The 26,679-nt window shown below is 43.3% G+C and overlaps 1 protein-coding gene across 4 annotated transcripts in view; it reads left to right on the top strand.

Annotated features, from left to right (window-relative positions):
- Positions 1 to 20,875, top strand: part of ABCC4 (ATP binding cassette subfamily C member 4 (PEL blood group)) — a 246,336-nt gene extending 225,461 nt beyond the window's left edge. For all 4 annotated transcript variants that reach the window (XM_082700685.1, XM_082700688.1, XM_082700687.1 and 1 more), the window contains exons 30-31: positions 7,278 to 7,412; positions 19,121 to 20,875. In XM_082700685.1, coding sequence (XP_082556811.1) covers positions 7,278 to 7,412; positions 19,121 to 19,228 — 243 coding nt within the window. In that variant the 3' untranslated portion in view covers positions 19,229 to 20,875. The remainder of the gene's footprint in view (positions 1 to 7,277; positions 7,413 to 19,120) is intronic.
- The last annotated feature ends 5,804 nt before the right edge of the window (positions 20,876 to 26,679 follow it).

Genomic DNA, 26,679 nt, shown 5'->3' with positions numbered 1-26,679 from the left:
GGGGTGGTGGAAGGGGGCACTGAGAACACCCCAGACTCTCCACAGTGAAGCAGTGCCTTCAACCTTGGCACTCCCAGACCCGGACATGTATGGAATGAGCTCTGACGAGGCAGACAACAAGAGTTGGGTATTCCCAACCAAAAGGATGCTTTGGTTTTCAAGCAATGTGGCCAGTCTGGATTAGAATGTCACGGGAGGAAGCAGATCACTCCAGCTGTGGTGGTCCACGATGGCGGGACAGTGACTCTTAGATTCCGGAAACATTTAGCATCAAGCATCCTTAGTCCTCCGTTTTGTGTTCTCGAATGGGAACTGGAAAAATAACGTGTCATTTCTGTTTGTTTCCTGTCACGTTGTTTTCGTCTCTCAGCATCGAAGTAAGTTACAGGCTGTCCTCCCTGGAAGCGAACTTCCTCCACAATAAATGAGTGATGCCGTGACGTTTCCCTGTCTGCCACACTTTGTCAGGCCTTGGGGGAGGCAGGAAGCTGGCTTGATCTCCAGTTCATTTGGGGTCCCGTCCAAAAAAAGCCCTTGCTCCTAAATCTACCCTATAGAGTTAGTTTTGGTGTTTGGTCAGACGACAGGGAGGGTAGCAGCTCCTTCGTGTCGCCTCAGACTCAGACTTACTTGGTGTATTGGGGCCTTGGAATGCGTGATCAGTTAGGGAAACAGCAATGGACAGAACCTGGCACATTTGTTTGCTGGTCGTTCCTAAATCCTACCCATCAGTGCCTGACCCACAGGTGAGAACTTTTCTGTATCCCCTTAACCAGTCAGCTTTGTTGCTGTTCTCAAAACATGCCCATTTGTGGAATGCTCTCCTGCCAGTATCTCCCAGTAAATTTCGAGAACCTCAGATTTTTCTCTCTCCGTCAGTGTCTTTGTCCACAGCCTTCATAGGGTTTTGCAAAGCAATTTACAGTCCCTCCCTTCTTTTCCAGCCTGGCCTCACTCTGTTCTCCCTCATTCCTTAAAGAGGGAGTTAAAACCACATAGGTAACCTGTCAGTTGCCTTTCAGTTTGGCCTGGATGATGGCGGCTCAGGTTAAGGCATTGCTGGTGCCTTGGGTTGCTGAGATGGCTGGGTTGGTGGCCGATAAAGGACGATGTGCTGGGCTGAGCCTGGAACATGAGGGAAGGGGCCTGAGATCCCGGGGAGTTGGTGAGACTGAGGGACGAGTCAGTTTGGAGATGGGAAGTGCAGGGTTCTCTTTAGAGCCTGTGACCTGTGCCTGGAAGGCCTTTATTTTCCATGGTGGCCTCTGCCTGTTTCCATGGGGCTGCCGCTCCCACCAGGAGAGGTGACTCGGCCACTAGCTCCCATCGCGGTCAGAGCTGGTTTTGACTGCTGACTCCTTTGACAGGAAGGGCAGGAGGGGACCTCAGGGAATCCCTCTGACACGCGTTCCCTAGCTTCCTCGATGGGGAGCTGTCCTCTGTGCTCTGTCCACTCCAGGCGGAAACCTTCTATTTTATTCTAGAGCATCTGATATCCCATTGGCTTCCGGTCCAGCGAAACACCATGATTCGTGTTCTTTTCTCGAACCTTTGATTTGGGGAGCAATTCTTCTTTTCTTGCTGGCTTTAGAAATACCCATTTCCTTTCTAAAAAGCAAGCGATGGTCTGTTCTGTTATTCTGAAAGCTTTAGGGGCATAAAGACGCGTCCATCAGCCGCAAGGCCCGCTGCTCAGGAGAGGGGTGGAGGGTGGCCGGCCTCGGGGAGCGACTGGGGAGGTGACGGATGCTAAGGAAGGGCATAAGCAACAGCCCTGTCATCGTAAAGTCGTGTAATTGTGCGCACTCGTGGTGTCATAATTACATTTTGTCGCACTGGTGAATACTTCTGCACAAAGACATATGGATATGGTTTTGTTTACTGTCAGTAAATCAAACAAAAGACTTGTTGGGAAACAACTGTGACCTAATTAATAGCTTTGTTTATGTGTTGGCTCTCCAAAGGGATTTGCCCAGTTTTGGTTCATTAAGCGCCATTAATGTGTTAGGCTTACAATTCTATTTTACAAAGATGTTCTCCAATTTTAACTTTATTAAACATGATGTAGTCGTCGTGACAGCTAATTTAATCTTCCTCATTTGCTCAGTTGCCACAAAACAGTGGAGCAAGACAGACAAATTAGAAATCCTCTTTCTCCTAATACTCATCACTGGTTCTGTGTTAAAGACGGCTTCTTCCCTGTTGCTGGAGGATTAGCTGGTTACTGGTGACCTTTCTTCTCTTCAGCCAGGGCGACAGCTTTTTCCTCTGGTCCCCGCGTCCCCGAAGTCTAGATAGCATCCCTGGACTGCCCCCGGCAGCGGGAGCAAAGGAGGCGTCCACTGCCCACCACTGCTGCCTGCCGTCTGGGTTCAGCATCTTCACTGTCAGGAATCCGGGCGTTCTGCAGAGCGATGGCCGGGGCTGAGAAGCCCGGAGTCCTCCTCTTCCGTTCACAGGCCATGCTATGGTCTTACAGTCTTTACCTTTCTTCCTAAACTCCTGCCCCTGTGGAGTAGAGTTTTTCCCAGAGAAATCAAACCTGACACTGTTGTTACATACCCATCTGGAAGAGCACAGAAGCACAGCAGAGCTACCTGGAGTTTAAATTAAATCCCGTTTTTCACCTTTCTGGAACTTTCGCTTCAGGGAGCCTCCGTACGCAGCCGCAGTTAGAACATTCCGGAAGAGAACAGCTCCTTAAATACTCGAATCCAGGTTTTCAGAGAGAAAAATAATGACTCGGAAGGTCGAAAGCACAATTTGGGAGACGAAATCCTTGGGGGGAGGAGGTGGGTGCTTACAAGCAATGGCGAGAATTAGGGGGGAGCAGCTCCCCCACTGTGACCTGGCCTTCGCCTCCCCGGATGACAGTGGTTGACCATTTCAAGACCGAAGAAAGGATTCTGAGTAATACTCCCCACAGTGTCTTATTGCAGAGAAGATCACAGGCATCCGTCTCAGCAGGGAGGGGACCCCGCTTCCACGGCTGGGAAACTTACCATCCCTCTGCCCCGTCAGTGCAGGCCACTGAACGCAGAGGTCCGAGACTCTGACCTTCCCACTCCGCTGGCTGCGAAGTGGGATCTCCCTGAGTTGCTTGTTGCCGTGTTGAAAACTGTCCCGGGCATCTCTTTGCTGTTGTCAGGTTTCTCTTCTACCCTGACCCGTACTGCCCACCACCCCCCGCCCCGGCCCCACCTCTCCCTGCAGCCACCCCGCTGTCGCTGATGGCATCCCTCCGTTTAAACATGGTGAGAGTATTTTGCAATGGGTCCACTTAATTTTTATATCTAGGACAGGTACCTGGAATATCTGTGGATTCACAGGCCGGATAAGCACATCTTCATTGAGTTTATGTAACTGACTGACTCATCCAATACAAAGTGTTGCCCTTCGCCTGCTAGAGAGCTCCAGTGATTTGAGGTTGGCGTTCCTGGAAAAATGCTGGTGCCGTGGGATTGCTCGCACACCCGCTCGGAGCTGTGGTTTAACTCGGGCTATAGGAGGGTTGGGGGCACCTGGGGTGATCACAGGAGGCTTTCTTTCAGATATAAAAGATGTTAAAAACAAAATCTCAAAATTCGACCTGTTTTTCTGTACTTAAAGAAAATCTGGAGCTGCTTTGTGTTTCCTTGCTCTGAAAGACCTGGAATCTTTGCTCAAACCAGTAAAGGGAAAGGCGAAGCGGGTACAATTCCGTTCCTGGACTTTTTTCCGTCTGCACCCCCAAGGGGGGCTCTGTAGACCTGAGTCTTGGTGGCTCCACACTCTTGTTTCTGCCAGTGCTCCCTCCTCTCCAACCGCCTCTTCTCTCGTTTCTCTTTTCCGGTGTGTGAGATAAATGAGTTTCAAGGCTCTGTCCTCAACCCTGCTCTGTCTGTCCCTCAGGTGCCTCTCTTGCCCACTCAGCAACCTCAGGGACCTGGCCCTCTGAGTCTCTGTCCCTGGTCCTGCAATCCCTGGATCCCATCACCTTAGTCCCAGTGCCAGCCACACCCCGGAGTCCTCTCAGCTACGCTACTGGGCAGTCACGCCGTCACACCCCATATTTAGTTTCCTTTGTATTTCACTCGGAGTCCACATGTATCTTGCATGTCCTACATACCAAGGACAACGCAGCGGTGTGGAGATGCAACAGCGGAAAGGGAAACCATGGCCTCCTGCCCTTAAGGAGCTGACAGGCTCAACTCCAGACCTCTCGACCCATGTTCTCTGTCTCTGGAATGACCCCTCTCCACCCCCCAGCCCCACTGCTGCATGTCCAAGCCCCCCCCCTTCTTTCAGGCTCGGCTTCATACGCTTTCTCCATCTTGAAGCTTGTCCTCAGAACCCGTGTCCAGAAGTCACCTCTTCTGCTATCAAACTCCCCCCTTGTTGTGCTTTTTTTTTTTTTCTTGCCTTTATTGACATTTGAGGACTTTTTTCTCTTTCTCTCAGTATAGATTCCAGAAAATCAGGGGTTGTGACTTATATATATATCTTTGGCCTCCCGCATAGCATAACTCATAATGACATGAACGCAATTAAGTATGCAAGAGGTGTTTGCTGAATAAATTCAGGAATTAATGAAAGTTTACTTATTTTCCTCAAATGTGTTTTTGGCATGTGTTACTTGCACTTTATTCATCCTAAAAGTTTCATAAAATTGGTTTTCTTTTTCTGTGAGTATCTGCCAGGGACACAGTAAATAATTTGAGCCCTGAACATAATAAAAATGCAGTGGAAAGCGGACAGGGGGAAGTGTTTACGTTTATAGGCATATTTTCCTAAATTATAAAAAGTTAATCTATGATACTATCCATAAGGAATGGTATCTTAGAAAATTGAATGTTAAAATTCTCATCTCCCTTATTTTACTTTCTGATAATAAATAATCCAAGTGTCTTTCTCTGGGAAAGAATAGGGATTCTGGGTTTGAATCCCACCTCCGCTCTCTTTTTGATTTTGTAGCCTGAGCCAAATGACTCAACACAGTAGCGCCTCAGTCTTTATCTCTGCCTGTGGGTTTCTGGACACAATGTGTCTCGCTCAGCTTGGAATTCCCTGTTCCTAGAACAGTGCTTTTGGTATTGGGTGTCAGTATTTCTTGGGTGGATAGATGGATGGATGGATGATGGATGGGAGAGTGGAAGGTAAGAAGGAAGGAATGATAAGTGGGTGGATGGAAGGAAGGAAGGGCAAGGAAAGGAATTAAGTACCTTGTCCACCTTGAGATTTAACAATGATGTCTCTAAAGCATGTAATACAATGAGTGTTGAATCCACAGCTGTTTTTATCCTTTTCAAATTCAAAAGATCACTATTTTAGTTATGGGATGGGTTTTGGGGTTTGTTTGTTTTTTTTCATCTTAAGGTAGTCATTCTTTGTTACATTGCTTTTATATTTACTATTTCTAAGGCTCAAAGTATTTTGACCCAAATAGCCTTTTGGTAATTGATATTGTTAATCCTGTTGCTTTTTTGAAAGCACGAATTTTTTTTTCTGGCTCTGCCTTTTCAGATACTGGTCAAGTCTGGGAACTAGTCATCTCCGCGGCATTTGTGTGTTTTCAGACAATATGAGAGGAAATGGAAAATTTACTATTCACTCAAATGTGAATAGAGTAGGAAGTTGGACAAGGACAAATATCAGTAATACTTTCATTCCGTTAAAAATTAGGTGAAGTCTTTATAGTCGGAGAACTCATTTTCTGCCAAGTCTGAATCGGTTTTTTTTTTTTAAAGTCATTGCTTTTGCAAGAATATAAAGTTCTTCATTGTATGAAGTAATTTGATTCACTTATTTACTTAGTCTTCAAGCATGAGAGAAACCTGTATTTTACAATGGCTTTTTCTCTTCTTCAACATCAGGAGGAGTGGTTATGCTCTCTAATGCTATGCTTAAGTAAAATTACACATTCGGGGCATCTAAATTGGCATGCCAAATTATAGGACATTTTAATTATTATGTGGATGTGACAGATTCAATTATTCTTGAACTCTTTTGAGAAAGCTGCCCTTAGCAGTGATTCACAGAAGTAAACAAAAGATTAACAGGAAAATGCCCTTTATGAGACTTAATACATGTTTCTGATTAAATACCACGGGACGGAATTAACTGCAGTCCCTAGATGTGGACAAACAGCCCACGTCCTGCTTGGAGTTCCTGCCGAATCCCCTTAAGATAAATTTACTCTAAATACCACCGAAATGATGAAGTACCACTTAGCATCAGGACTGTTTTCCTAGGTACATCATTTGGGGCCAATTGTCTCAGCCTCTTTCTTCCCTCCCCGACCATTAACCAGAGCTACTAATAAGTAGAAATGGAGAGTTAAGAGCCCCTTCCTCTCCCTTTCAGTTTCCAATTAGTGGACATATTAATGAGCAGTAAAGTGGCTGAAAGGCCGGCCCTCGGAAGAAAGAGAGAAAAGGAAGCAGGGAAGATAACTGTGAAAACAATACTCAGATCTTCTGTAACTGAGATTGGGCTGCCCCCGTGGACTGTGCAGGCCATGATCGCTGGAATTTGGAGCTCAGTTTCTTAATTACTTCTTTAGTCTTATCCAGAGAGAAAATTGGATTTCTAGAGATTTCTTCTATGCGGAGCAATTAGGCTAAAAGCTGCTTAGGTGGCAGCTCTTTGAGCCGGTCTTTCGCTCCTAGAATAATAAGCTCCAACGAAAGCCAACTTCAAGATGCCCCTTACTCTCGCCGATGGGGGTATTTTGTCCCCTCTTACGGCTGCCCTATTCCAGGACCCTAAAGAAATTCCAGAAGAACTGTCTTCTTTTCCAGATACTGCTCAGATCCTGTCAAGGCCGCTTGGCAGTGAATCTGCCGTCAGGTCACCTCCGTCTGGTCTGGATGACATCACCCTACTTTTTAGATAAATTGATTTTGATTTTCTTAAATCAAGAAATTTCCCAGGTCTGAATGTATGTATAAATGGCCCTCAAAGCTCAGAGTCTGAGAGCTAAATGCACTAACTAATAACAACCCAAAATGCCTTTGGCGGAATATAAAATGCCACAGGACTGCTGAGTGCCCATAATCACAGTCTAAAACTTTCATTTTCTTCCTTTCCTATAACATTATAATAATAAAAGGTCGGGCCAGGCCTTTGTCTGCCTAGTAAAACAGGGTTATCAAACCATTTAAACACCAGCCAGGCCTACCACCCAAATGGATGTTCCCTATTCTCCTTCGCCTGCCCCTTTCCGAAATATTGTCTGAGTTATAATAGGTGACTGCAAAACATTGTGCGCTAATGGGTTTCTTTCTGCTGATTAACAGGTTTTGGATTCAGGAAGACTGAAGGAGTATGATGAACCCTATGTTTTGCTGCAGAATGAAGAAAGCCTGTTTCACAAGATGGTACAGCAGCTGGGCAAGGCAGAAGCTGCTGCCCTCACCGAAACAGCAAAACAGGTGAGCCCGCCGCAAGGAGTGGTAATTAAAGTTCATCGCAGCCGTTCACCCTTGCAATCTGGCACCAGGGGTGCCGTAACAAGCACCCTGTGCCCTTTTCAATTATAAGCCTTCAGAGACAACGCTTCATGACTGGGTCTTAACAACATGTCCCGGGTTGAAGTCAGGTCTGCTGAGAATCGGCAGAATCGGTGGGGGAGAGGGGAGCCACAGGTGTGCAGGGTTACTTGTGCCCGCAGTTCGGGATGCTCAGGTGCACGGGCACGTGGGGGCGCTTGGGTGCATGGGCACGTGGGCCTGTTCTGTACACTGTGGGTTGCTCAGGTGCGCCGGCCTATGTGCCCACCTGCAGAGAGAGACCAGATTCTAAAGATTTCCCATGTTCAATTCTGGGGGGTACAGATTCTCCTGTGGCACAGAATGTCCGTGTTTTGCAGACCAGTTACATTTCAATCTAGCGGCTGCCCACCTCTGACATGCAAATATGGTCAAGGCACGTCCAGGATATTTGGAAGAGTTTGGGGAAAAAGAAATATGGGATATTTTCGGTCTAGTCTAGAAAGAGCCAGTTCTAGAAAAATCCAGCTATGTGTAGGTGGCTTTTCTGTTTCATGATTTGTAAAGAAAACTACATGATATGGGTACTTCCTGCCCAGGTTCCTCCCTGATTCTTGGTTGTTTAGAATCAGGCCTCGTTCCAAAACCTGTGCTTCTTCTGCCTTGTGGAGGATGAATTCGCCGTTTGAATGATCAAGAATCTGTACTGTCTTAATGCTGTAGTCTGAGTGGTGCTTGAAGGTTTACAAAGCATTTTTATAGAGATGATGGGTGTGAAAGTACCAAGCGCTGTGTTTGGTGAGAAAAAGGTGCTCAGTGAATAACATCCAGATTATCTGGTATCTTTCTAATAACAGTATTGAAGGATCTCATTGTACAGGTGTGATGTGAAAACTGAGGGCTGCTTTCAGGGACTTAAGCTATTGTCTGGCATCACTTGTAACTTTCTGATACAAGGTGGGAATTGGATTGATAGAAACATGGAAGAAAGAAAGGAAAATCAGGTGTGCTTGCCATTTGAGATGCATGGAACCAACAGTCTTCTGAGGTTTCCCATCAAAAGTCTTCATCTGGGGCAGTTTAATTACGGATACATTTTTCTTTTTATTTTATTTATTTATTTATTTATTTGCACTTCCCAGATTTTCACTGTGGGGAGAAATCACTTGTGTAATATCTTAAGTATCTGGAGGAAATCTGTCCTAGGATTTAGTAGTACTTGCGTATAAGAGATTTATCTAAAACACAGCTTGAATTCTCTTCTGTCCCTGCTTCATCTCACCCGTCCTTAGAAACGAAGATCTGTGCTTCCATTATTTGTAAGGGATTCCTTTGAATTCTGCTTTCGTCCTCAAAAACTATTCAGTAAATGTATGTATGTGTGCACAGTACTGTGCTGGGAACTCACGTGTCAGAGTTGTGCCTTAGTCATCTCCGGTATATACCCCTGAACTGAGAAGAGCAGAGATTTTCCGTCTATGTGCTGAGCCTCATGGAGCCGCAGGATGAGGCTTAGATGTCACATGCCATGCCCTGTAGCCTGCTAGAGCTTGTCTCTTCCCGGTGCTGATTTAAGAGGCTGAGATTTCGAGAGGGGAAGGACATTGCTTGAATTCACACAGCTGGCTGAATAACTAGGAGATTCAGAGTTCAAACCGAGGGTCAGGGACAAGGAAATCTGTACCCTGAACTTTTCATAAATACCTACATTGTATGTGAAGGTAGAGACGCTACACTTGGAGCCCTGTGTTGCTTTTATGCCTGAAATGCAGAGTGTTTTCATCTAGTGTCTCCCAGGGAGCCCTTCCCTCCTAATACCCAGTCAGTCAGTCACTGGGGATCCCCTGTATCATCTACTCATGAAACAGCCAGGAATCTCACAAACCCCTTTGTTCTTTGACCTCAGGCAGTTCACATCAAACAGATGGGTCCCCACCTACGTGTCAAAGCCTCCATCTTAAAAATGTGTTATCACTGTATATTATCAAGATGTTGAGTAATGAGAAATAAATCACAGATAGTTCCAGATAACATAAGACAGTATATATTTGAACACCCTCGCTTTACAAATGAGGAAACTAAGGCCCCTTATAAGGAAGATAGCCCTAACTTACGTTAACTCTAGTTTGTAGCAGACACAGAAGTAGAAATCTGTCCTTTTAACATGTTTTAGTGCAAGTGTAAGGTACGTACAGAAATGTTCATAGGTAGCAGAGTTAGAAATCTTGTGGTACCTAGTCCAGTAATGATACACCTCATTTAACAATATTAATGGTGTTACATTTGGGTAGTTCTCTGTGTGTATTTCTTGCTCTATTATATTTTTTAAATTTAAATTGAATTAATTAACATATAGTGTATTACCCAGTTACCCAATCCCCCTACTGTTCTCCCTTCTGGCAAAGCTCAGTTTGTTTCCTGTGGTTAAGAGTCTCTAACGGTTTACCTTCCTCTCTGATTTTGTCTTGTTTTTATTTTTCCCTCCCTTCTATGATCTTCTGTTTCATTTTTCAAATTCCACATATGAGTGAGATCTAGTTCCATGCATGTCATTGCAAATGGCATGATTCCCCCCTTTTGATGGCTGAATAATATTCCATTGTGTGTATGTATAATATATAATATATATTATATATATATATATATAATATATATATATATTATGTATGTATAATATATAATATATACATACACACAATGGAATATTACACACACCACACACACACACACACTACATCTTCTTTATTTACTCAGCTGTCAATGGACATCAGGACTCTTTCCATCGATTGGCTATTGTGGGCATCACTACTATGAACATTTGGGTGCATGTGCCCCTTCGGATCACTGCATTTGTATCCTTGGGGTAAATACATAGTAGAGCAATTGCTGGGTCGTAGGATAGCTCTATTCTCACCTTTGAGGAACCTCCATACTATTTTCCAGAATGGCTGAACCAGCTTGCAGTCTCCTATTTGGGCCCTTCTTGATCATTTATCTTACACGGCTCTCACATGTATGATTTCACTTCATCCTCATGGTGGTTCTTTCTTATCCCAAATCTCAGTTCATGGATGAGGAGAATGGATCAAGGACTCACCTGGGGCCACAGAGCTGGTCAGTGGAGAGCAGAGGGCGAATTGCTGGGTGGGGCAGAGAGCTGCTCCAGTCCATGTGTTAAGTTTCAAAACCCTGCTTCTTTTCTTATGAGGTGTCCAATGTGAGGCCAGGTTCTCCTAAAGGCAGAACATCCCCGTGGGATTTCAGTACTGCCACTGGCTCAGATCCAGTCTCTGGAGAGATGTAAGGACATACATGCCCCAGTTCTCACCCCATTTGAGTATCTTCTTGACATTACATCTGCATATGCTTGGTCTTCTTAAAACAGGTGGTCAGATGGTCAGCTTTTTAAATGTGTGAGCATCGAATATCAGTGCATCGCAGAGAATGATAACAGCAGGCAGATTAGCGTAAGTCAACAAGCTTTCCACTCCTAAGAGACTGGAGTTCATTCCTTTGACAAGAAAACTCAGCATCTAGGATAAGGGACTTCCAAGTCATGTTTTCTTGACATATACTTATTTTTCTGAAAATATTGGTGTAGGCAGGCTTAATCATTCTCTGATTAACCCTCATAAATGAGCCATGAAATAGTAGAGAAAGTATTTTTTAGGTACATAAAGCTGAAAGGTGCATTAGTGTCTTAAAGCAGCAGAAATGTATTTCTCACAGTTCTGGAATCTGGAATTTTGAAACAAGGTGTCTCAGGGTTGGTCTCTGAAACATCTCTCATTGGCTTGTAGGTGGCCATCTTCTCCCTTTGTCTTAGCGACATGGTCTTCCCTCTATGTATGTCTGTGTCCTAACCACCTCTCATACGGGTACCAGTCAGAATAGATTAGGACCCACCGATGTGACCTCATTTTAACTTAACTGACCCTATGTTCACATACCAGTCCCATTCTGACGTATTGAGGGGTTAAGATTTCAACATAGAAATTTTGAGGGGACACAGTTCAGCCCATAACCAAGGGTAAATGCCCATCATTCATTCTCTTCCATGGTGAAACAGACCTAATTAAGGTTTTTTGGAGTTTTTTGTTCCCAGTGTGTAACAGGTGCCATTTTATCCATTTGTGAAATCACCAGATACAGCCCCAAAGTCAGGAAATCCTGATATCCTACGCCCTATACGCCTGGACCAGTTGGAACAGATGGAAGAAATGCTCAGCAGCCCCATGGTCCTGTATGTCTTCTGAGATCCCTGAGCCTCTCGGGGTCCTTATTTGCTGTGCTGGGGTTACAGTACTGCCTCACTCATCGTGCTCTTACTACAAGGACCAGATGAGATGGTGTATACTTACCTGCTTTGAAGAATACAGAGCATTTTACAAATAGAAGAGACTTATCTCTCAACGATCAGAGGAGGATTGGTTTCTTCAAGGCTGTTGATGGAACCCTTATCTCTCTGTAATAACAAAAGAAGTACCCAAAGTTCTTCTAGGTAGCTTTAGGGACTCTTTAATGGTTAAAATTTATTTTTAATAATAGGGTTTTTGTTTTTCCACAGATGATACAAGCTAGTGCCACAAAATTCAGAAACTTAGCTGTTTTTAAAAAGAGTTGTTCTAGTTTATAAATAAAATGTAAGTCCTCTGCCCTCCCCTGTCGTGACTTGGCTCCGCCCTCAGGAGGGACCTTTGGCACCACTTGGGACCGTCCGGTTGTGTGAACACAAACTTGTGCACAGCCAGCCTTTCTGTGTTTGAAGCACCAGTGACTGCCATGTTTTCCTTTTTCATTTACTCTCTCCAATTATATAAATGCATGTAGTTATCTCATTCTTTTTATTTGTTTATTTTTATGGATTATTTTTATTAACATACAATGTATTATTTGCCCCAGGGGTACAGGTCTGTGAATCATCAGGCTTACACATTTTATCTCATTCTTTTTAATGGCTGCCTAGTATTTATGCTTTCTCTGCTCCTTTCTCCCCAGTTTTCCTTCTAATTAAGTTAATTGTTTTCTGGTTTTTTTCCTCCAGAGAATACACTCACAGATTTACTTAACTGATTCTTATATTTTGTGTTACAATTCATCACTTACTGCTTTTATATCCTTTAATTCCTTCCTTCTGTGCTTTATACTGTTGTGGTTTCTTGACTGCATTTGTTTTCATTCTTTCTTACTCATTCATACAGATATTTTAAGACAGTGAACTTTTCTCTGAATACTGTTCTGGCTGTATGTGATAGGTCCTGAAATATAGTGCTTTTGTCATAGAAAAGTTTTTATATATAAATCTACAATTTTGGTTTTAGTTTTCACTTTGGTCCAAGAATTATTTGAGAAAGAGGTCTTTAAAACTTCCTTGTGATGGGGAGGTTGGTTTTTTCTGTTTTCTGTTTTACCCATCAACATTGATATTCATTGCCTTGTGATCACAAAGTTGTCTGTGCTGTTTCCACCCCAAACCAGTGTTTTGTAACACTTTTTTTGTGTTCTAATGTATGGCAATTTTGGTGAATGTTCTTTGGGCATATGAAAAGATGGGCTGTTGTCTGTTTTAGGTATAGCATTTGATAACTTCTAATTAGATTTGCCTTGTTGATTGTATTGTTTAGGTAGGTCTTCTCTGCCCTTATTTGGTCCATTTGATGTGACTTAGGGAGGTTACATAAGGTTAGTCTCATAAAGAGGTTTCCACTTTGTAATTCTTCTTATTTTTTGGTAATTTGGACAATTAACCACCATTTTTTGGTAATTTTGATGCTATGATATTTTAGTCTACATATATTCATGACCTGGGTTTTTGCTATGAACTATATTTTCTACTATTTAAAAGTGCTTTTCTTTCTTAGAAATGCACCTGACCCTGAATGCGGGCTGTTTCAAAATTGCAGTTGAGTTGCTTTTCACTTTGTTTTCAATGTTCTCATATGTCTTTGTCTTTTAGTATCAGATTATAAATATATCTCCTGCAAATGGCATGTGGTTCAGTTTAGCTCTGAGATTCAGTCTTAGCCCCCTGCCTTTTTAACAGATGAATTTAGTCCATTTACATTTATTGAGATTATAGGTGTATTTTATCTTATATTAGGTTTTCAGCTTTTAGTGTTCTCTTTTAAAACTTTTCAGTTAGTATGTATTTCTTTTTTAGTTTTTGTTTTTGTTTAATTTTTGAGTAATCTCCACCCAACATGGGGCTGGAATATGTGATCCTGAGATCAGGAGTTGCAGGCTCTAATTGACTGAGCCAGCCAGGCACCTCTATTTTTTTTTCTTTGCTCATTGTTTTATGTCTGTACTTTACACTTCTTCTAGGAACACTTTATTATTATTGATTCCCCATTGTGAACAATGACAACATCTCTTCCCTCTCTCTACCAGATTTTAGTTGTCTAAATAGCTTCCCTTCTATTCTACTATTTACCTTCAAATCTTTAAAAATACTTAAGCCCTGGATGCATGGGCAGCTCAGTCATTAAGCATCTGCCTTGAGTGCTGGTCATGATCTCAGGGTTCTGGAATAGAGCCCCGCATCGGGCTCCCTGCTCAGCGGGAAGGCCACTTCTCCTTCTCCCATTCCCTCTGCTTGTGTCAGCTTTCTCGCTTTGTCACTCTCTGTCAAATAAAATCTTTTAAAAAAATACTTAAACCCCCTTATTTTACTTACTTACTTGTTTAAAATGCTACTTTCTCCATCTCTTACTTGGCTAAAGTCTGTCCTCTAGCATTTTGTCTTTCAGACTTGGGGTTGTGAGATCCATTCGTGGCGCTGTGAAATCTGTTTAGTCAGTCATCACTAGCTTGTCTTAAAATATGAGATACCAAAGAATGGAATGGGAGAAAAAGAACAGTGTAATAGTAAATACTTTGGAAGTTCCTTCAGGATAGGTGTTGATTCCTACTGAGTTTCAGTGAATATGGAAAGTACATACAATTGTGGTGACAGTAAAAATAAAAGGATTGGAAAACGGAGCTCTGTACCATCTTAAAGGAGGACTCATTGGAGTTAGAATCCGTGACTTTACCACGTGTATGAAGTATTTGCTGCGTCTCTAATTTAAATGTTCTGGTTATAAAATGCTTGGGTCACACTTTCTTTCACTTAGTATGCTGTAAATTTTGCCCCGACATTGTTTATTCATAGGGAGATGTCCAAGGCCAAGTTAGAAGTAACTCGATCTTCTTTCCTGGATGCCTGAAGGACTCTTTCTTTATTATGAAGGCATGTAGTTTTTCCTGGGGTATTCTGTACTCTTCAGGTCCCTAGCTCAAAGTCTTTTATTTCTGGAGGTTACCTAAATGATAGCTTTGAAGTATTTGTTTTGTTTTTGGTTTGTTTGTTTTATTTTTGGTTGGAGTTTCCTCTTTTTAAGTATCTGTCCTGTGTGTGTTTTATCTGGCCTTTGTGTTATAGAGCTATTTTCTCCTTGATCCTTTTAATTCTTTATAAATTCCTAATTATGCTTGCTTTCTCAATCCTGTTCTCCATGTCTCATCCTGTTTGTTTCCAGCCATGGCTCAGTCACTTTGGGCTACATCTCTACCATTGTCATTTCTGTGATTTTTTTTTTTAAGATTTTATTTATTTATTTGACAGAGATCACAATTAGGCAGAGAGGCAGACAGGGAGAGAGAGAGAGGAGGAGGCAGGCTTCCGGCTGAACAGAGCCCAATGCAGGGCTCGATCTCAGGACCCTGGGATCATGACCTGAGCTGAAGGCAGAGGCTTTAAACCCACTGAGCCACCCAGGCGCCCCCTGTAATTCTTTTATAGTCTCCTTCCCTTCACTTCTGGCCCAAGGCAACTCCTGGTTCATCATTTTGTGTTGCTGCGCCATATTTCCAAACTCCCAAACTTCTGTTGTCCTCAGGTTGATTGTTCTATGTTTGCTTTGAATGTATTGCATTGTCTATTTTATATAATTTTCATCTGTTTATTGTTTTTGGGGTTTTGTTTTTTTGTTTGTTTGTTTTTTTGCCGTATGTTTATCTTCTTCCTTTTCCTCACTTTTTTGGGGTATATTTTACAGATTGTGTACTAATATATTTTTTGTTGTTGTTGTTATTCTGACTACTCACCTTGGAATTGAGTTTTTCCTGGACCATATATTTAGGGTAGTGCTGACTAGGGCACTGTCTCAGACTAAGGGGAATTCTCTCCTTAACATAGAAACTCCTTATGACCCAGAGAAAGAATGTGAGTGTGTGTGTGTGTGTGTGTGTGTGTGTGTGTGTGAGTGTGTGTAAGAGAGAGAAATTGAAAATGCGTGTTCACTTAGCCTGTCCTCCTCCCTAGCCTGCAGAGATGGGCAGTCACTTGCGTTTCTGTATTTCTCTTCTCTGAGGGCTTCATCCCTGTGCGTGCTTCAGGCAGAGATGGTGATTCTGGTCGGTTCCTCGCCGACATGCCTTAGAAGTCACCAGTTAGTTGGAAACCTGTGCTTTCCCACGATGGCCGAGCTCTTCCGTAGCTCTCCCTCTTCTGGCTTAACTAGCCCCACAGGATCCAGCGGCATATGGTAGCCCATCCGATATCTTGCCATTTGGGATTTCCGAGGACTCCTGAGTTCATCAGAGATGGGCTGCTTTCTCGTCTGGCAGCACCCTTGCTGCCTCGGGTGATTTCTGAGAGGATCAGGGGAGGGGGTGTCCACTTCCATGGTGAAAGAGGTCTTCTATGGCTCTCCAGTACTTTTTTTTTTTTTTCCTTAAAGAATTTATTTATTTGACAGAGAGTGAGAGAAGGAGAGAGAGCACAAGCAGGGGGAGCAGCAGAGAGAGAGGGGGAAGCAGGCTTCTCGCCCAGCAGGGAGCCCGATGCGGGACTCGATCCCAGGACCCTGGGATCATGACCTGAGCCAAAGGCAGAGGTTTAACCCACCGAGCCACCCAGGTGCCCCTCTCCAGTACTCTTGAACCTTGCTGACACGCCTGCCAGCGTATACCCCAGAGTTAGACCTGGTGTAAAGACGAGTTGGAGAGTTCCTGGCCTGGAGCCAGGCCTGGGCAGTGTCATGAGAATGAATGAAGGGTCTGGAGCCAGAACTGAGCTGAACTGAAGCCTTCTGGAGGCGACGGCAGTAAAGCTCCGTGGCTGGCCTTCGTCTGCGCCCAGGGAAGCTTTTATCGCTCTGTTGCTTTTAGTGGGATCTGATTCCGAGGTTCCTGCTTCATTGACCCGTGGGAGTGACACACTCAGTGACACACTTTGTCTCAGCCTCCATCCGAGGGACTGTAATGACCCAAACCCAGGAGAAGGAGTGGAGAAGGGACAGGAAACCCAGTCCTACCTGGTCTTGCTGTCCTCCTGTCCTGCCTTTGAGCTCTTAAGGGCATCGCTGCCTTGATGCGTCCCAACTCTCTGGAGCTGGCATTGTTACTGCCCCTTCGGACAAGTGGAGAAACTGAGACAGCAGTCAGCGTCACGGCTGCACCGTGTGTCATTTTTCACACCTCTCTGCCTCCCCGGTGACTCTGTTCCCCGAATGGGAGGCGTCCCAGCTGTTTTGTTTTCCTCACTCAAGTGTGGTTCTGCTGCTCTCCTCCACGGACCCGGGGTGGGGGGTGGGGTGGCCCCGCTCAGAGCGGCCTCGTCATCACACCTGCCACTTAACCGTGGCGTGTCTTTCATCAGCCGTTGGTAGCCAGTAATTAGTCCCTGGGAGGTAAGTCGCTGTCTCACTTCGCAGGTGAGGCAGCCCCTACGGAGAGGGCAGGAGAGGGCAGGAGTGATTTTTTTTTTCCAGGATCAGCAGTGAGTCCCGGAGAGAGACCGTGGACATGGGCCTCCCCATCCCGGGCTCAGCCTGCGGCCGGGGGCCCCTTCCTCCAGCTGCCTCCATCGCGCACCTGGGGCAGAGGATCTTTCCCTGTCACCGCTGTCATCGGAGTGTGCTCCCAAACACAGCAGCGCAGGAGTAAATGAAGGTCGAGTCAAGGATTTAACGACGCGGGAAGCTCTGCTTTCAGGGTTCAGTTTCAGGTTTTTCAGACCACGCGACTGAGACTGTTTCAACGAAGCCTTGCTAATAATGACGTTTTCTGCGCATTAAATGACATTGAGCGGGTTATGGGGAAAGGCATCGGCTTACTTGGGAGAGGACCGTCAAACAGCAGAAAATGAGGGTGTATTTTTCTCTTATTGGCTTATTTGAGTTTCAACAAGAAATAGCTGTTTCAGAGTACAGACATAGATCACCGTACAAAATATGAGCTGCTTTGCATTTGCCAAAAAGAGATAAAAAATCACCACCCCAAAAGTGTTATTTTGAAATACTTGCATGATAATGGAAATAGCCTCCGATTTCACCCAGTGCGGTCCAAACATTCTTGAAGTCCTTCTTTTTCTCCTTAAGTGACATTTTAATATATAATATTTCAAAGGTAATGTTATTTTTGGAGTAGCAAGTATGCAAGCAGCAAGAGAGAAAGAAAGTACACTTAATCTGCAGGTAGGTGTCCCAGCAATTTTCTTTTTTGTATGGGCAGCCCATTATCTGCCATGATAACTTTGTTGACAGCACCCACAAATGTGTTCGGAGCCTGGTTTTGTAAGATAGATCCAGGATCGTGCGACTAAGAGATCCAGATCAGAACACGTGTCAACCTTCAGATAGATGGTACATTTTCTGTTTTAAAGACTCAGACAAAACTTTTCACATTCTTCTTTGGGGGGAAAAAAATTACATTTGAAGTCCTTTTTCACCCAAACCCATTTTGAGATAAGCGCTCACAAGTCTTGACATTATTCCATTTTGTTATGCGCACCTGTCAAGGAACTGAGATAGGATACAGCTACTAAAAACTGATGATTGCGGAACAGAGAAACTTGACAGCATTTCATTCCCTTTATGTTCTGATTATACATTTATCAGAAAACCTGTATCTCTTCTAGTTCAGCTAGAAATTGGTAGAATTCAAGAACTCAAAGGCTTGGCAAAGAACTGTCCTATTATTTGGTATCATCTTACATTTTAGAGAAGTTGCTTGGTTGAGTCATTGTTAAAGCTCTTGCTTCTCTTTTCATTATTGTCGCCCACTATCCACAGATCACATTTCTATAGGGCCTGGTAACTGCTTTGCCGCGCAAATTAAACGCCGGGATATTTCATACGTATACGCCGGCGTTTCAATGCTTGTCAATCAGAGTTTATAAAATATAGGGATTACAACCTGATATTAACATCCAAATCTATTGTGCTCATTTTATGTGTGAAAATGAGAAACCCTCGTACCGACACTAGATTCCCCGGCCTCTTTGTCACCCTGTTTTTAATTTATCTTCAGGTTTTGTGTCAGTAAAATGATTTTGCTTTATCAATTTAATGTAGTGATAAAACGTATCTGTGAATCAGGATGATCAGAAGCAAAAGGGGAGCTACAGGTTGTTTGGCATTAAGCCCAGCTCCGCTGAGGAGTTTAATCGGCTGCTTCCTTCATTGAAGGGAACAAGTCCCTGTTTTGGTTTTTGGTGTTTTGTTTTGTTTTGTTTTTTTGTTTTTTAATTATACCTCCACCAGCGGTGGGATGCCCTTCACGTGAAGACGTGGGCATAGACACGCATAGCCTTGGGGAGGAGGACTTGGAAACTTTTAAACATCTTCTTTTTACACCTGTCATTCTTCTTCTTCTTTTTTTTCTAGGAGTATTTCAAAAGGAATTACCCAGATATTACTCACAGAGACCACGTGATTATGAATGCTTCCAATGGACAGCCCTCAGCCTTCACTATTTTTGAGACAGCGCTGTGATCCTACCCCAACATCAAGTCTGTTCCAAAGGCATTTTTGTATAGTTTCTGCACTGTGTAACTATATATTGTACTTTTTACACTAGCAAAAAATATTTTACACATACAAGATGTTTGGAGTTTTCCTCCGACTTCACTTGGTGATTTCAAGCTCGAGCAGGATGATGTACTATTTTTTTATTTATATATTATAGTTTGTTTGTTTTTTTCTTATCCAAATCACAGGTGCAGGACACCAGTAAAAGCTGTTAACCAGGTCTGGTGCCTTAAAGAGACGTCAGAGCCAAACCTCATTTTGTTAGGTATAAGACAAAGTTGTCACAGACTTTTCTTTTTCTTTTTTTACTGCCCTCCCAAATTACATATTACTTTCCAGTGATATCAGGGATTCTATTTACTTGAAGACTGTGTGAAGTTGCCGTTTTGTTTGGCCACTTCCTTTAACATCACGGGGATCCATTATTTCTCCCCAGAGGCCTCTGGTTGAAATCGTACAGATACAACTAATAGGACAAACTGAAAATACACTTTAAGGGACATTAGAGTGACCCCCTCCCAAAAAGGATCTATGCTTGACACACAGGAGGGCGGTGTTTAATGACACGTGCTGGAAGACCAGGAAGAGAACATCATGGCTCTTCACCATGGGTGACTTGATCACGAAGGACACACATGTGACCATCGGTCACCTTCTGGATGTGCGCACCTCCACCACGGGCACCACTTCTGCCCCAGGGCTCAGCGTGGTGACATTTTCCGGAAAGACCCAACCACTAGCTATAATTCTGGATCACAGAGCAGTCGTCTTATCTGGATTTCTGGCTCACTGCCCCCTAACGGTCTGTTGACTAAAAGCCTTTTTGATTTAGCCTTTCTTGCCATCCTTGCTCTGCTGCACACGCAGGCTTTCCTGACTTGGTGAGGAAGCCCAAACCTCTTCGGCAAAGATGGCAATGACTGTGCAGTGTGTTCTCGGGGTGCACCCAGGGGCTGCCCAGGCTATTCTCCTTGGGACCACTACTAGTGCTTCGTTTGGGTCTTTCTGATGAGCGACTCTGCAAACTGCTCTACTCTCCAGGCCTGCTGCACTTTATTTGAACCATGGGTCTTTTCATTCTTCTGGATGGTGGCTCCGGTGCGTGAGTTCAGGTTGCTAAAGGTTTTACGGTTGCAGTTCTAAGTAGATGCTCGTGACCTCCAGGTGAAGGCGTGACCACCGTCGAGTTGCCTGTATTCATCGATACGCCCTCAATACAGCAGATCTGGGCACTCTTCAAAGAGAGAAACAGATGTTTCATACCATCAAGCCTTAAAAAGCACACCCAGCAAACTACACAAGATACACTGAGTGCAGTCGCTGTTGGACTCCTCGTATTTAGAAATGATAAGGTGAACGTCTAGTTCAGCAAGTCAGTAAGCCGTTCCATAGTCGTGGGTAGTATTTCAGGAGACTGAAGGACAACAATGATGACAATGAGGTTTGTTAACACAGCGGAAATACTGGAAACGTGTATGCGCTTTTTTGGTCTCTAGAGGTGAAAGGCAGTTTAAAAAAAAAGTTTCTATTTTATTTCTGTTTTAATGTCATAGCATTTTTTTTTTCTAATGAAACAAAATTCATTTGAAATAAATGACAGTTTTCATCTCCTTTCCGGGGTCTGTGTTTTGTTCTTAGAGGGATTACTGACTCATGTCCTTGCTGTTGAAAGCCAACGAGTTTTCCAGAGATCAAAAAATGTCTTCATTATCAACTGGTTCTCTTGGCTAACTAGATGTATCAAATATTCTAAGTTTAGCCAGGTGGGTTTCAGACAGGTTGAAACACCAGCCTGGTTGCATCCCTTCCAGGAAGGGATAGAGTATTAGCTTCTGCCCTAGGCTTGAACAAGTATTAAGTTGTTGAGGTTTTTGTTTTGTTTTTTTGAAAGGTGACTTAGCCCTGAACTAACAGGAAGCATTTATTGCTGCTACACTAAAACACTGTAGAACGTTGGTTCTCAAAGGGTGGTCCCCGGACCCACAGCATCAGCCTCACCTGGGAATTTGTCAGAAATGCAAATTCTTGTGTCGCCTTCCCAGATCTACTGAATGAGACACTGGTGGTGTGGACCAGGAATCTGTGTCTTAACAAACCCTTTGGGTGCTTCTGATACTAAAATCTGAGAACCAGGACCACAGAACATAAAGAACTAAGAGATCATTAAGAAAAACACAGGAAAAAAAAAGAAAGAAAAAAAGAAAAAGAAAAACACAGAAAGCCCAGTTAGAGGAATGGACTAGAGACCCAAAAATGTACCTTGCAAAAGAGAATATCCGAGTGACTGATAGCTAGAAATGTCTTACTCTTATCAGTGACCAGGGAAATGCAAATTAAAGCCATGTCCAGCTAGCACTGGACATCCGCTAGCAGGCTACAATGAAAAAGCAACCCATCGGGGCGCCTGGGTGGCTCAGTGGGTTAAAACCTCTGCCTTTGCTCAGGTCATGGTCTCAGGGTCCTGGGATCGAGCCCCGCATCGGGCTCTCTGCTCAGCAGGGAGCCTGCTTCCCAGCCCCCCCCACCACTGCTCCCTGCCTACTTGTGATCTCTCTCTGTCAAATAAATAAATAAAATCTTAAAAAAAAGGAAACCCATCAAGCACCGCTGTGGCTATGGGAATTCTCATGCACTGCTGTGTGTGTAAAAAAGAGTACATCGAATAAACAACTTTGGAAAAACACTTTGATGGCATTTACTCAAGCTGCACACCTTGTGATCCATTAACTCTACTCCAAATGTATACATGGGCTCCAAAAGTTCGAAGATGTTTCTAGAAACATAGGAGTCCCAAACTGGAAATAATCCAAAAGCTCATCACCAGCAGGAGGAAAATGCACGATGTGATAAAATACTCCACACCAATGGAAGCAGTTACGCCACATCGACGACACAGGTGAATCTCAAAAACTTAAATCTGCCCCCAAAGGTTAATGATGACTCTGTTTATGCAAAGTTCCAAAGATCTTGAAACCGTAGTGTTCAAAGTCATGACACTTGGTTCACTTTGGGGAGGTGGAAGGTGTTGGTAATTGGGAGAAACAAAAAGGAAGTTTCTAGGATATTAAAGTGGGTTTTTTTTCCTTTTCTTTTTCTTTTTTTTGATTGGGCAGCAGTTAGGTCGGTATTGTGTTCCTTTATTTTCTGTTGCATGTCCCTTTTTGCAATTCAGGAAAAATGTTCTCAGCCTTGTATTTCTTTTAGAATCTCATTTAAATTCAGTGACCAACCTGCATCTGGGAAGTTACCTGTGCTGAGTTCTTAAAATATGAACTTGTGGAAGCCTTGTCCTGTGACCCCTAGCCAATGGCCTCACTTGAAGCTCTTGGTACATGAGAGGTCCAGGCCTATATTTCCTCTGGCCAATTAATAAGATAAATCCCACTTATCCAAAGGAACTGTAAGATCTTTCTGGGTTCCTTTTTAACCACTTGACTGAGGTACATGGGCATACAAAAAGCTACATATTTAATGTGTACAACTTGATAAGTTTAGATCAGCTTATGCTTCTTAAATCATTGCCACAATCTATACCATAAACTTACCCATCACCTCCAGAAGTTTCCTCCTAATACCATAATTGGTTGCTGCCTTGTGAAGAAACAGTTTAAGTCAATTCAATGCAGTGAATTAGACTTGTTAAGTATTATGATAATTTGGTTAGTCATTGGTTAACTTATCAGGTGACTACCTTGTTCCTGTGTGAGCTGAGGAAAATCTATGTTTTTCTTACAGAGGGTCTGACCAGAGATTACGCAGCTATTTGTTTCTTACCTAATTCTGAAAAGTTTAGTGATGTTTAGAATACTATGTCTTGAAATGTGTTAAATTTAGCACCTGAATGTGAAGTCACTTTCCACAATTCTGTTTTGGAGTGTTTTCAAGATAACATTTTTACTCAAGATAATTTATGACATTCTGGGTACCACATCTCAAGGGGAAAAAAAAGTTTACAGTTTCTCTAATGTAGTTCTGGGAATAGTTGAATTATATTTTGACCAAAAGGAAATTTTGGTCAAATTTCACTTGGAATGAAGAAAACTAAGAAAGTTCAAACTAAAAGAAAACTCCTAAAAACCATGTTAATGGTTAACCTCGTTTAGTGATCAACTGATTGAATTCTCAAAAGATCTTTGATTGAAAATTGAGTGTGTCAGTACAAGGAAATTATATTCTTAGAAAGTTATAAATGACATCATTCCACAAGTACTGAAAATGGTTCTAGAGTTCCTTAAGAATTGTAAAAAAATCATGGGTTTGCTTCCACAAAGCAGGCATTTTAATGGGCATGTTGATCCTTATCAAGTTGACTATTTTTTTCTTTTTAAAATTTTAATTTTTTAATTTTATTTTTTCAGTGTTCCAAGATTCATTGTTTATGCACCACACCCAGTGCTCCATGCAATATGTGCCCTCCTTAATACCCACCACCAGGCTCACCTGACCCCTTAGCCCCCTCCCCTCCAAAACCTTCAGTTTGTTTCTGAGTCCACAGTCTCTCAAGGTTCATCTCCCCCTCCGATTTCCCCCAATTCACTTTTCTTCTAATGTCCTCCAGGTTATTCCTTTATGCTCCACAAGCAGGTGAAACCATATGATAATTGAATCTCTCTGCTTAACTTATTTCACTCAGCACAATCTCCTCCAGTCCCATCCATGTCGATACAAAAGTTGGGTATTCATCTTTTCTGATGGAGGTATAATGTTCCATTGTATATATGGACCATATCTTCTTTATCCATTCATCTGTTGAATGGTATTTTGGCTCTTTCCACAGTTTGGCAATTGTGACCATTGCTGTTATGAACATTGTGGTACATATGGCCCTTCTTTTCACTACATCTGTATCTTTGGGGTAAATACCCAGTAGTGCAATTGCAGAGTCATAGGGTCTATTTTTAATTTCTTAAGGAATCTCCACACTGTTTATAAAGAACTCCTCACTCAACACTCAAAAAACAGATAATCATGTCAAAAAATGGGCAGAAGACATGAACAGACACTTCTCCAAAGCAGACATACAAATGGCTAACAGACACATCAAATTGAATATTTTTTAAAAGATTTTTTTTAGAGTGTGAGCCCAGGGGATGGGGATCAGGGAGTAGGAGAGGAAGAGGAAAAGAAAATCTCAAGCAGACTACCCGCTGAAGGTGTGGGGGATCCTCGCCCCTGCCATGCTGCTTGATACCACAACCCTGAGGTCATGACCTGAGCTGAAATCAAGACTTGGACGTTTAACTGACTGAGTCACCCAGGTACCCCTCAAATTCAGTATTTTAAACAAAGGTTAACCATATTCACACACAAAGTAATTCCATTTTGTGTTTTATTTGGGGGATTTAGAGACAATATTATATATATAACCAATAATTTCCAAGCAAAACCCCCACCACCGAATACTGGAATCATTTTCGATACCTGTTGCATTTCGGTTCTCTGGGACACAGACTCCAGGGTGGCGTGTTGGGAATGTTTATTAGGGGTGCCCTTGAGATCAGTACTTGTAGAATCATGAGGGAAGAAATAGGATAGGGCAGAGGGAAAAGCTGGATGAAGCTGGAATGCCGGCTGGGTGCCCTTAGCTGACCCTACCAGGGTTCCTGGAACTCACATAGCCCATCAGAGTGTCCTGCTATGGGCTGATGTCCAGGCCTTTAAAGATACCCCTGCCTTGATTGGCTATTGCATATGGGATGCTCCCAGAAGGGCTGGTGGCTGGACATTGCCTACTAGCAGCACTTCCGGCAGCTGGAGCAATGTCCTTGAAGGGGCATTTGGGCAGAGTATCTCTGTGTCCACATGGTGTGTCACAGCTCTGGAAGGAGATGACAAGAGTGTGCTGGCAGAAGACCCTTGGTGATTGACATTTAAGTCAAAAGTACTGACCAAATGGTTGTTCTCAATGCCCTGGTCTAAAAAATAGAGGAGAGCATCCATGTAGGGCACATAGGCCCATTCTCTAGGGTCAGCCCAGTTTTCATCCCTTCTAGGAGACCATTTTAGGATCAACCTTTTCCTGGGTTGCTCCTATCTATGTATTTCTGTAATACCCGACCAACCCATGTGTTAAACTGAGCTTGATGTCCTTTGTTGCCAAGCCTAAACTTAGCTTGATGTCCTTTGCTGCCATCTTGAAACACTTAATTTTTAATCAAAGGACCTTGCTTTGTCATCTTGCACTGGGCCCTGTAAATTCTGTAGCCTAGCCTAACTAGACCTGTTTCTTCACTCAACCAAGAGCTTCTAAAGACTTGAGCGGTGCCCTCTTTGTTTTTTAATTACATCTTACAGCAAAGTGTTACAAAGGGGATGCTCAATAAATGTTTGCTGAAATGAATAATGACAGAAGAAATGCTCCTTTTTTTTTTTTTTTTTTTGAGATTTTATTTATTTGAGAGAGTGTGAGCAGAGGGGAGGAACAGAGGGAGAGGGACAAGCAGATTCCATACTGGCTGCAGAACCCAGCATAGGATTCGGTCTCATGGCCCTGAGACCATGACTGGAGCTGAAACCAAGAGTCAGATGCTTAACCAACTAAACCACCCAGGTGCTCCGGAAGAAATCTTTCTTTTAAACTTTATAATTCTGACATTTTAAGATGTAGCCTGCCTGGGCAGAAAGCCCTGGTTTGGAGTCAGTCCCACAGATCTGCCTGCCAATTCTGTCTCTGCCACTTGCTAGTAAAATGGGTGACCAGGAGAATGTACTATCCAAAGTGGGACATTTCTGACTGAAAGGAAAGTGTCAACCAGCTAAGGTGCCTGAGCAATAAACTAGCACCATCCACAACAAAAATGGGATATGTCACCCTCTAGCCACGTAGCCCTCCTTCTATGCACAGGTTTCTCAATCTTTTTCAACTTCAGTTGCTTCATCTGTAAAGTGAATCTATTTCCTGCCCTTGCATAGTTGCTTTGGTTGGGATGATCACATGGCCAAGAGCCTCCAAAGAGACGGGATTGCATCATTGACCTTGGACAAGAAGAGGGTCGCCCTCTTCCACCAAGAGAAGAGAGCAAGATGGGTGTGGATGAAGGTGGGTCTGTAGACCATGGAAGATATGTTTGAGGAGCTCTGTTTGGTCTCTGCCAAACTGTTATTACTACGCATAGAGTTAAAAGGAAACAAGCACAAGTTCTGGAGACAGTCTTCTAGGTGCAAATACTGGCTCCTTCTGCGCATTGGCTGTCTGGCTGTGGACAGGAGATCTATCACTTGCTAACCGTGAGATCTTATGGTCAGGAAGAGCACTACACATCAATCCTTTGTAAGATTGAGATCAGAATGGTGCTTTGCTCAGAGGGCTCTTGCAAAGTTTAAATATGACTGTGACACAGTATATGGTCTGTGAACTAATACCAGTCCACGAACCATCTGCAACTATTTGACATTGCCATGACATCCGAACTCTG

The sequence above is a fragment of the Mustela nivalis genome, assembly GCF_964662115.1.
Source record: "Mustela nivalis genome assembly, chromosome: 15".
In the NCBI taxonomy this organism is placed as follows: domain Eukaryota; kingdom Metazoa; phylum Chordata; class Mammalia; order Carnivora; family Mustelidae; genus Mustela; species Mustela nivalis.
Note: the sequence above shows the minus strand (reverse complement) of the source record. Positions and strands in the feature narration are given on the sequence as shown.